The sequence below is a fragment of the Lemur catta genome, chromosome 7 (genome assembly GCF_020740605.2).
Source record: "Lemur catta isolate mLemCat1 chromosome 7, mLemCat1.pri, whole genome shotgun sequence".
NCBI classification, from domain to species: Eukaryota; Metazoa; Chordata; class Mammalia; order Primates; family Lemuridae; genus Lemur; species Lemur catta.
The window spans coordinates 71265896-71278087 of NC_059134.1; the positions used below are offsets into that span (position 1 = coordinate 71265896).

A 12192-nucleotide genomic window follows, 5' to 3' on the forward strand; every position below is an offset into this window, starting at 1 on the left:
CAGAATTCTCTCAGGTGGACCCCCGTTTCAATAACGGCCAATTAATTAACACTCACTGTGGTGAGTATGAGAAAACAGCAAACAATTCATCAGAACCTTCTAGAAAGCAGCACCGCCCGTCACCTAGAAATGCCCTACAGGCAACAGAGAACTAACACCAGGGTGGAAATGGTAGAAGCCATTTTTTTTAAAGGTTTTTGTTCTGAGTGGAGAGTACTCGGTGAGAATTCAGTAAGCCTCAAACATTACAATTAAACCTAGGTGCTTAATTACGACGGATGCATTTGCCAATAGGGCAACGTCTCACGGTGAAATGCGAAAACCCACTCTGAGCCTCCTGTGGCGACGAAGCTCTCAACCAACGCTCACCGCCATACGCATCGGCGGGAAAGCTGCCTCCACCAGCCAAAGAGGGCGGAGCCTCAGAGGGCACTCCCGCCACAGAGCGCGCGCTGAGCCGCTGAGCTTCCTGGGAATTGTAGTTTGAGTCTGCCACGCATCTCTTATTCCGGCCAGTATAGAGTGACTCAGAAAACTACAACTCCCAAAGTGCTCCGGGGAGGCGAGCGGCCGCAGCGGTGACGACTGTGGCGGAGAAGGCCCGGAGAAGCTCTGCGTTCTGGGGTATCGCTGCTTGGGCCGGTGGTAGATTGCAGGCTGCTGGTGTCTCGGCGGAGGAGAACGGCGAGTGGGTTCGGCATTTCTCGTCGGCATCCCTACAACGATGAGCGCTGCCAGAGAGTCTCACCCCCATGGGGTGAAGCGTTCAGCCTCCCCAGACGACGATGTAAATAACAATGGCGGAGTGGATGAGGGTTGAGGCCTACTAAAGGCTGGGGTGGGCCGGGAAGGGTGGATGGAGGAGGAAGCGCCTGAGGTCCCGAAGTGGGAGGACTGAGGGGGAGGAACCAGAAGGATGGGAAATATCTCCCTTTCTTTATTAGAGTCGGAAGGTTTGTGGAGGTCCGCACGCTAATTGCTGGGGACCTGTGTGGGAAGGGGAATTGAGGAATTAAATTCTGAGAGGGTCAAGAAGTGAAAGAGCTTAGTCAAGGGATCCTCATGTTTGCGTTTTCGGGGGTTAATGAAGCTACATTCTTGGGCCTTTTTACTCAGGATAGAGAGGGCAAGACTCCCTGTTTAAGTTTAAAATGTTTCTGTGACAGTGTCGAAATGTTTGTGCACAGTTGGACAGATTTTCCGGCCTGGATGAATTTTGCAATGTACTATTAACAGTTAACCTTAACTCTTAGCTGTACTAGTAAGAGTAAATCGAGAACAGTATTGAACCGAAAAAATATGCCAGGGGTATAATTTGGTCCTGGCGTATGGTGGTGCAGTCTAAGAAGATGAGATCTAGCAACCCATTTTGATGTCAAGTACCTCGTTCTCCTTCCCTAGCCTTCCCCTCAAACACCCCCCTCCCAGCTTATCAATTTAAATAGCAAACCATCCCTTAAAGTAACCAATTAAATATTTGCTGCTGTGCCAGGTGTTGGGAATTCAGAGATGAATAAACATGGTGCTTATGTTAAGCCTTTTTGTATTATTTGTCCTAGCTCCTAGTGCAGTGTCATGGAAACTGCAGGTAACCAGTAAACGTGAAACTAGGTCCTTCGTACAATGGATAAAATGCCTTGGGAAAGTCTGTGGGGAAATTACTGGAGGGCGTGTGGAGAGGTCCTGTTTAAGGATGATGAAGGGAAATCTAGTTTTCAGTGATTGTTCAAAACATTGTCAATCTGAATGTGTAGAATTTATTTTCTAGAGTATAGTTCAGAGCCTTTCATAATATTTTTGTGAACCATGAAAGGCTCGCTGAATACTACTTGGTAGCAAACGAAATGGTGTTTAACATCTACCCCTTCTTTCGGTGGAAGGTGGGGTGAAGACTAAAATTAAGAGTATTTAAAGCAATCGATTTTAGCTTTGCAGAAAGATTAGTAATCAATAAAGATTTGGGGATGAATCGTTATTTAGTGTGGTTTATTCATGCTCTCTGTTCTCTGTGCTACTGGCTTTTAGCTCTTGTTAGTATGGTAATTCAGTTTTTGTCAGGAATTTATCCAGGCTTTGAATAACCTGGCTGCCATTTAAAAAGTTGTTACATTGTTTTCCTCCTGGTATCTAACTGACTTGATTGTTAGGATGTTAGACACCTGCTTTGCTAAACCCAGAAATCAACAACCTTTAGCTTGACAGAAAATTCCTGGTGATATTAGGCAATTTAACAAAGTTAAAGGGATTAAGTAATTGCTATAGCTTCTGATGAGATCAGTTTAAACTACACCTTTGAGTTTTTTAAAACATTGGGATTAGAAATTGTAAATGATACGGTTATTTATGTAAACATTGAAAATATTTGCTCTTTTAATAGAAACAGAATCCAGAAAGTTGGTTTTTAGACAATTATTTTGTTTTTAACTTAATTCTATACATTTTTATGGTAGTTCATAAACACTTTCAGTATTTTATCTGATTTGATCGTATACAATATGATGTAGAAAAAGCAGAGGATCAGAGCAAGTCACTTACCCCCTCTGTGCCTCAGTGTTCTTACTTATTAAATGGACTGTTGTTAAGAAGCTCTTGAGAAAAAGTAAGTGAAAAGCTATTTATAAGTTATAAAACGCTGTAATTCTTAGGTCTTATTATTCTTAAGATGGTATTTTTTAAAAGCCTCTTTTTGTAGATAAGGAATTACAATTAAATGTCAGGTCCTGGCTTACAGAGCAAATGATTTAGTGAGAATCAGAAGTGAAGCTTCATTAGTACTTTTTTAAAAACTACATTGAGGCAGAAATAGTTAAGAACTAAATGGCCTATAAAAAGATATGAGGGGTCACATGGAAAAAAGTAGAGATTTGGAACTTAGGTAGACAAAATTATGTCAGCATATAAGCCCCTCCACCAAAAAGAATTTAGAAGAACCACAAGTGGGTCCAGTATGATACAAATGCTTTAAGTCTCATCTGCCTAGAAGAAATAGTTGTTAGTGTTTTTTATACTTTACAAATATATTATTTACAAATAATTTTCAGAAGAATAAAGGGGTAATGAAAAACAACTTTATTAGCAATTTTAATAGGAATTTAGCAATAGCAAGCCCAAATTTCTATTCTATATTTTCGTAATTTTGATGGTTTATACATTTGTCACTCTGTGTACTTGGGGGATTGGTTCCAGGACCCACCCACCTCCATACCCAAATCTGAGCGTACTCAAGTCCTGTAGTCAGCCTTGTGGAACCCATGTATAGGCAAAGTTAGTCCTCCATTTACACAGATTGCACCACATCCCATTCCATGTTTGACTGGGGGAAAAAACCTCATATAAGTGGACACTCAAAGTTCAAACCCATGTTGTTTGAGGGTCAACTGTATACCCAAAATGGCTAACACCCTCCGAATACAGCTAATTGCTCATCAGCTGTCATGTCTGAACCTAGAACATATAATCAAATCTCATATATTTCTAATAGCTTTTAGCTTTTATTACTTCTAGTTCTTGCATTTGCATCATCAGAATGTAACATTTGAAGAATTTTTTGAAATATTTGATTGCTTACAATTTTGTATTGAGGGTTTGTCATCTTTGTTCCGTAATTGCAAAGCATTTTCATTTTTAGATTATAAAGTCAATTAGAATGATCAATGAATGTTTTTATTAAATATTTCTATATCATCTTTTGCCTTCTAGTCACCTGTCCTCACCCTTTGTCCATTAACAAACCAAATCAAGTATATTTTGATGCATATAGCATCATAAAAAAATTAAATAGTTACGCATTGGAAGGGAAGTCTTTGCTGAATGACTCTCCTAATAAGAGCACCATATTTCTTGTTTGTCCGTTTTTTTCTTTATCTTTCATCAGTTCTTGTGTTGGATAAAAGTCATCAGATATTTCATCATCCAAGGACTCATAGTCTGAGATTTTTACACAGTTAATTTCACCATTATCATTAGTCTAGAATCCTACTACTTGTCATTTTGAATTCACCTTCTTATCCATCTAGTAATTGTGAAATGTGTTCTGTCAGTATTTTTTTCTTTGCCATTATGGGTGGAAAATGAAAAATTCTAAATTCTCATCTGTGTTCAATGAAAGCTAAAAGCAGACAACAAAGGCTGATGTCTTCTTGAAAGTTGATGATGTAATAATACTTTGGACAATGAGTGAGAAAACTCTTCCACCATTCTATTTTCTTATTTTAGTCATTTTTAGGATTAAAATAGTTATTAGTGTTTTTGTAATAATTGATGAATTATAATAATTCTTACATTTGTTCCAAGATGTAGGGGAAAATATGATCACTAGGCTTCTGTAATGTTTCTTAGATTTATAAAAGGGTTCAGTGGACCCATTTGATAATTGCAAGATAGAATGAGGTTTAGTCTTTTCTTTTTAAAAATGAGTAAATCTTCTCTATATTCTTTGGAAGACATTTAAGAAAGAATAAAAGTCATGACATCTCAATCCTAGCAAATAACTAGAACTACTCAAAAAAGAAACTGAAAAATTAAAATTGGGTCTAGTGGAATGTGATGATATCCTGTCCCTTGGAATATCACTAAAGATAGAATTTTGAACTTCAACTAACAACTGTGGCAGCCTTATAGTTTCAAAGTGCTAGGTGCTCTAGGGGTGCAAGGCTCTAGGGCAATGAGTCTCAAAGTGTAGTCTCCATATCAACAGCATCAGCATCACTTAGGAATCTGTTAGGATTTTAGAAATTCAAATCCTTGGGTTCCACCCCAGGCCCGTTGAATCAGAATCTCTGGGGCTGTTTTAGTAAGCTAAGTGATTCTGATACAAGCAAACTTTTGAGACCCAGAGCTCTGGCTGCATAAGAACTAAAGGATTCTGTTGTGAGGCAATAGAAACAGAGTAAATTTGAATATGGTATATAAGCTTAACGTTCTAAGCAAGAAAAGTGAACCTATTTATAGTTAAAAACGGGAAAAAAAAACCATGGCATTACAGGTTTAAATTTTTTAATATTTATTTTTAATGCAAAAAATATTAATGGACTAATTTCTTTCTTAGCTTGGATCTAGCAATTGGGAGGCGGCAGACTTGGGTAATGAAGAGAGAAAACAAAAATTCTTGAGACTGATGGGTGCAGGAAAGGTAAGCATTGGATGGTATGCATTTATCTTTTCTGTGAAAAATAATGCCTTTGTGTGTGTGTGTGTGTGTGTGTGTGTGTGTGTGTGTGTGTGTGTTTAGTGAGAAGGACTGAATGCACTTGGATCCCATTGTCTTATTTTGCATGATTACTTTTGGCTTTGCGAAATACATCCAACCTAACCAAGCACTTAAACTTTATATTATTTCTGAGCCACTTGTAGGATTCTCAGTGCCTCTATCAGTAAAGTTTGGAGACTGTACAAAGGAAAAATTTGGTTCAGGGATTCTCTGTGAAAGAAAAGAGATGTTCAATCTTATGACTTACCATCTGGCTAGCCCAGTGATTTACTAGAAGATGTTTCTTCTGGGCAGGTTATCTTGTGGGAACTTCTCATCAAAGTCAAAAGTCCATCATATTTTATACCTCCCTCCAGCCCTTGAAGTAGTAACCAAGGGAATATCCTGTATCAAAAACATTATTTTAAAACATACTTTCAGGGATGATTTCGATAGTGAAGTTTCTCTGAATGTGTAGACCACTAGGGAAAAAAATCACAATTTTAAAAATGTTCAAGATATTTTGAAATGCCTCCCAGTTTGATTAATGTAATAGAAGGTGCAATTGACCCTTGAACAATGCAGGGGTTAGGGGCACCGGCTCCTGTGCATTAAAAAATCTGCATATAACTTTTGACTCCTCCAAAACATAACTACTGATAGCCTACTGTTGACTGGAGCCTTACCGATAATATAAACAGTTAACATATTTTTTATGTTATATGTGTTATATACTGCATTCTTACAATAAAGCAAGCTAGATAAAGGAAATGTTATTAAAATCATAAAAGAAACTATATTTACTATTCATTAAGTGGATGTGGATCATAATGAAGGTCTCATCCTCATTTTTATGTTGAATAGGTTGAAGAGGAAGGATTGGTCTTACTGTCTCAGGTAGCAGAGACAGAAATAAATTCAAGCATAAGTGGATCCACACAGTTCAAACCCATGTTGTTCAGTGGTCAACTGAATAAAATACAGATGCCAGGAAAACACCTATTGTAAAAACCTTTCTTTATCCTAGCAGTTTATTTTTACACACAAATACAGTGGTCTGTATACATTTAGTTTTCATAAGCAAGTAATTATTTTTCTAACATTGTCCCAATAGTCTTCCTACAAACTAAATTGGAAAGAAATAGAAAAAGTTTTTTGTCTTTTAATGATCTTAAAATGAAATTCTGCCCTTTGTTTTGTTATACATATGGGAATACATTCATGCATTTTGCCAAAAATTGACTACCTACTGCATGCCAAGTACTGTGCTGGGTCTTGGGGTCACATAGAACAAAAATACATGTTTGGAGCCATCATGCAATGGAGGAAACCAGATAATAACAATACAGAATTATAATTGCTATGAGAAAGCCATGCACGTAGTGCTGTGGAATCAGAGAAAAGGGTAGCTAATTCTGGTTCAGCAGTACAAGAAGGCGTCCCAGAAATAGAATTGATGTGAATCTGAAAGGATGAGAAGGCGTTTGCGATACTGCAACAGTAGGGTTGGGGATAGGAAGAGGTCATGTAAAACATAGAGACCTATTTAAAGGAAGCATTTGTGTAACATCTCATTAAACCAGATTTTCCAGTAATTTCTCATAGAAAGTAGTCTTGGTTTATGCAAATACATTAAGTCCTCACTTCTTGGAAACTGAGTTTAAGCAAACTGACATAGAGTATGTCTTCAAATAAAGTTATTTTGTTACAACGTTGATGAAGGGAAAAAATGGTTTTTTTATGCATCATTTCACTTAAAGTCAAAGTTTTGAAGAATCTATTGAAGTTAAGTGAGAATTTACCGTGAAAGATTTGCTAAGGATATATAATGTAATTAATGGTTTAGGGGGTATGCATAGTCAACCTGGTAGAATAAAAACTCTTCAAATACTTAGGAAGAACATCCTAATATAAAATTTGGCTATCAGTAAATAGATTCTTTAGCATACATAAAATTCTTTGCAAGCAAGGCCAAGATTGTAGCTTTTTCCTTCATATGGGCTATTTAGATTTATTCTGTTTTATGGCCACAAAATATAATCCTAATCCTAGCCAGCTTCCATGAATATTTTATTAGTCACAGGGAGAACCAGCTACAAAAGTATGAATAGATCAGTGCAGTACTGTCATCACCCTAGAATAACTTGATTCCATTATATTTGTGTTCAATTCTTGTTAATGGGGTATCTGTTTTGCAGTCTAAAGAAGCAGCACATTGAGTGATTGATTTACTTGTGTGTTAATGGCGTGTAAGGCAATAAAGATTAATCCTTAAAGCTTTTCAGTAGTATCATGCTTGTGTATGGAGAATTTCTGTGACATTGTTTCAGGAAGACTTGTTAAACTATTATCTTTACAGATGATTGGTTAATAATGGTTTGCAAAGTCCCATTTAATATTGCCTTCACTCTGTTTTAATGAACAATTTATTTCTCATGAAACTAAAGATGAACCATAAAACGTGAATTGGACTAACAAATTGAGGGTACTTATATAGCCTGATTAATTGGTAACTTTGAATCATTTATTTTTATGTTTTATAGTACTAGATTTCTTTTTGACAGGCTGAGGTGGCAGTTTATTGTTGTCAAATAGTAAAGAGCTAGCTAGTTGACTGTGGTATATATTTTAAAGATCTATCACTCTGTACATTATAAGTCTGTTTTTTCATTTTTGCTAGCTAAATTGTATTTGCTTTCTCTCCATGAGATATATTTGAGTCATCAGAAAGAGAAGATGGGAAAGTTAAAGCAACTCATTTTACTGGCCTTTTAGAAAGGAAAATGTTATATTAACTCAATTTTCTTGTTTTATATCCATCTCATTTAAAATTCCAACCTGATCTCCACACCTTACTCTGTTTTGTTTTAATTCTACTTACTACCTTCTAACATACTATAATTAATGATTATGTTTGTGTGTCTCCTCTTCCCATTCCTACCCTTGTTAGAATGTAAGCTCCTTAAAGGGAGGGACTTTAATTTAGTCTTTTGTCTTCAGTGTATCCCAGAAACCTGGAATTGTAATAGTTTCTGACACAGACACCAAATAGTGTTATTAAATTAGTAGTCTCAAATTCTAATAGATTTTCAACATTTTTATAGAAAGAACATACTGGTCGTCTTGTTATAGGAGATCACAAATCAACATCGCACTTCCGAACAGGTAAGAAAGTAAAATATAATTAGACTGGAGGTGCTAAATTTGGCATATTTATACATATTTTGGGATATTCTAACTTCTGTATATAATTGTGTAAAATAAAATGATTAAAATACTAGAATTGGAAATGTATAATACATGAACATGTTATATATATATCACATAAAGTATCTAGTATCATGTACTTTGATAAAAAAAAGTAGAAGAAGATATATCAATATGATATTCTAACCAAGAAACTAACCTTTTTCTGTCTTTATTTTTACTGATTTGATTCAGAACATATATTTTAATTGTAGTGAGGTTTTATGCCTCATCTTGCCAACTGCGGTATATATAGAATTTTTTTCTCTATATAAGTTATTTAGCATATGTTATAGTTGGCATATTGTACTGGTTTGGAGAGTATTCACTAAGTTTTCTTCTGAAATCTATGAAGAATATAAACTAGTTGCAGAGCATGAAGAAATAAACTTATTAAAAATAATTTTATGAAAAATTTTCTTAAAACTGAAAATGAATTTAAATTTTAATTCAGTCTGCTGAAAGGTGAAATTATCACCTATATAAAAATTGACTATAGGCTCACACCTATAATCCCAGCTACTCAGGAGGCCAAGGCAGGAGGATCGGTTGAGCCCAGGAGTTTAAGACCAGCCTGGGCAACATAACAAGACTTCATCTCTACATAAAAATAGAATAATTAGGCAGTCATGGTGATACTCACCTGGAGTCCCAGCCACTTGGGAGGCTGAGGTGGGAGGATCACTTGAACCCCGGAGTTTAAGGTTTCAGTGAGGTATGATGATATCATAGCTCTCTGCACTCTAACCTGGGCAACAGAGCAAAGCTCTGTCTCAAAAAAATAAAACGGACCCTAGTCTTGGACATTATTAATAATAACAAGGCATAATGACCTAGATTAAATTTAACAAAACTTTGAATAACTTTATACTGACCTAGCATATGTAGCACATTTTAGAAATTAATAGATCTTTTATTTTTCTGGTGTGAAATAATTACTTCAAATTAATTTGCCTCGCTGCATAGCTGCATAAGGCACAAAGTATCCCTGAGCTTTGCAGAATGGAAAAATATTTCAGCTGTTGCATTTACTCTTTTAAAATTGGGAACTTTAAAAATAAAGCAAATACCACCCTTTGTAATTAAATCTGAAATTCCCTTTTTATATTTGTATTTTACAAATTAAAATATAGGCCAAGAGCAGTGGCTCATGCCTGTAATCCCAGCACCTTGGGAGGCTGAGGCAGGAGAATTGCTTGAGGTCAGAAGTTTGAGACAAGCCTGGGCAATGTGTAGCCAGACCTCATCTCTATAAAAAGTCTTTTAAAAATTAGCTAGGCATGGTGGTGCGCACCTCACTTGAGCCTGGAAGTTTGAGACTGGAGTGAGCGATGATGATAGCACTGCCCTCCGCCCTGGGGAACAGAGCAGAGACCCTGTCTCCAAAAATAAAAAATCGTGCACCGGAAGCTCCAGTGGTCTTGGTAATGTTCTCGTTCTTAAGTGGTAGGTTTAGTAGTTGTTTAGTATTCTGCTTTATAACTTGGATGCAACAGAATATGTATATATATATAACATATATATCTCAAATGCTGCATAATAACAAATTTTTTTTTTAAGTTACTGTTGTTTCAGTAAACTTGATATGCAAAGAAAGGCAGAAAGGAGAGCCATTACAGGATCATTTTATTTAGCCATTCTCTGAACAGAATTGCCTGCCTTTTTTCACTATTTCTGTTCAAAGTCAGATGCTTTTGTTTGTTGCAGGAGTTTTTTTAGGTGACTAGGAGAAAACTTTAAGGAGAACATTGATTTGTTCTACTATAAATAAGCTAAAACATTTAATAGCCAAAGTGCTTAGTAAATTAACATTTATCTTAACTTGAGGCAGTTCTTTCTGAGACTTTTTTGTTTGAATTATCACATAGAAATTATTTTTATTGTCTATTAGGTAACCATCTGTGATATAAAAACTTATTCACAAAATTCATTGTAAAATTAGTCATAGAGAAATCAGCCCTGAATATAATAGCATCTATATTATGGGTTTTTTTGTGTAATCAAATGTTTTTATTAATTCGACTAAACATAACCAAAGTACACTGGACATGCAGGGGAAGAAGACAAGAAAATTAATGAAGAACTGGAGTCTCAATATCAACAAAGTATGGACAGTAAATTATCAGGAAGATATCGACGACATTGTGGACTTGGCTTCAGTGAGGTAGTAATTAACTTATTTTCATTTACTGGGAAGATAATTTTCAATTTGATACCGTTTATTTTTGTTAGATTACTCTAGCAATCAAGAATCCTATGTATACAGCTCTTTTTATACAGTTACTTAAAATATTTTTATATGCCCTACTGAGTCCCTGTAGATAATCAGAAGAGATGTTTTTAAGGGTTTAAAAATAGATTTTTCTAATACCAGCTTAATGTAAATTCTGCTTAATCATTAGAGCACATTTTTAATAGGCATGAACAACATGTTCACAAGTTAGATGAACTATTTCATATAAGGTTAAAATACTGGTTAAGGAGAGTTCTTTTCATCACTTCTTAGCCTGTTGGCTAAGATTGAGTGTAGGAGAGTTCTTTCTCTGTTGTTTCCTAGGTGATCTCTTCACATTACAAATTAATGTGTAACCACTGTTTACTCCAAGTAATGTAATAGGCAAAACATTGATAGTTGATTTCCACATAAAGATTAGTGGTTAACTTGCCTTATTTATTTAAAAAATATTATTTCAGGAAGAGAACAATGGTTTTCAAACTAGGAGGATGGGGAAACAAGTGAGTGGTCTTCAGAGCTCTTTCTTAAAATCCTTCTGCAGTCTCAAGTATAAAACACATGAAATGCCTGATTCCTCAGTCTTCAGTTCTTCCCTCAGCAGTCTCTGATTATAATATAGTCTTAAAACAAAGTGGACCGTTCTTAAGCTTGGTAAAAATCGGGGTCTTTCTCAGTTTTTATACTGGCTAATTTGTTTATTTTTAAAAGAGTCTGTTAATTGATGTTTTAGGTAGAAGATCATGATGGAGAAGGTGATGTGGCTGGAGATGATGACGATGATGATGATGATTCACCTGATCCTGAAAGTCCAGATGACTCTGAAAGTGATTCAGAGTCAGAGAAGGAAGAATCTGCTGAAGAACTCCAAGCTACTGAGCACCCTGATGAGGTGGAGGATCCCAAAAACAAAAAAGATGCAAAAAGCAACTATAAAATGATGTTTGTTAAATCCAGTGGTTCATAACTCCCAAACACTCAGTCTTTGTATTAAAAGTAAGCCTTATTGTTATAATGCACAGTGGAGGACTGCTTATAGAGCACAGACCTTTGTATTATAATTTTTAAAAAGGCCCTTTTAAATAATTACAAAGAGTGTTTGCTTTCAAATGCCATTGGTTACACTTTTATGGGCATGACTATAACCTTTTTGTAAAGAGTAAGAGTTGTATAAAATAAGAAATAAATACAGTACTCAACTTCCTTTCATATTAGCATCATCAACCCTCTAATCTCACCTTATTACCTCTTCAGATGCAGTTATGGGGGAGACCCTTCTTTTTGTTTGTGGTAGCTATTTTATCATTTTTGTTCCTTCATATTTTTCTCTTATAAAAATTTGATACTGTGATATGTTCATTAGAAATACTCTTTAATTATCCTTTGTTATAGTAGAACTATTCATCCTGGATATTTCTGCTGCCAATCACAATTAATGTTAGCAAAAGATTAGATAGTTTCATCTTACTCAGCTCTTCTCTTTGGACCAAAGCAACATGAGAGCAAGTACTTTCACACCTATTAG

General features: G+C 35.6%; 1 protein-coding gene across 1 annotated transcript; it reads left to right on the plus strand.

Moving 5' to 3' along the window:
* Positions 1-561: 561 nt before the first annotated feature.
* On the plus strand, positions 562-11887 carry C7H11orf58 (chromosome 7 C11orf58 homolog). Its single transcript, XM_045557594.1, has 5 exons — positions 562-787; positions 5048-5131; positions 8293-8353; positions 10489-10598; positions 11401-11887. The coding sequence occupies exons 1-5, from the start codon at positions 725-727 to the stop codon at positions 11632-11634; spliced, it is 552 nt and encodes a 183-aa protein (XP_045413550.1). The 5' UTR covers positions 562-724; the 3' UTR covers positions 11635-11887.
* Positions 11888-12192: the final 305 nt, after the last annotated feature.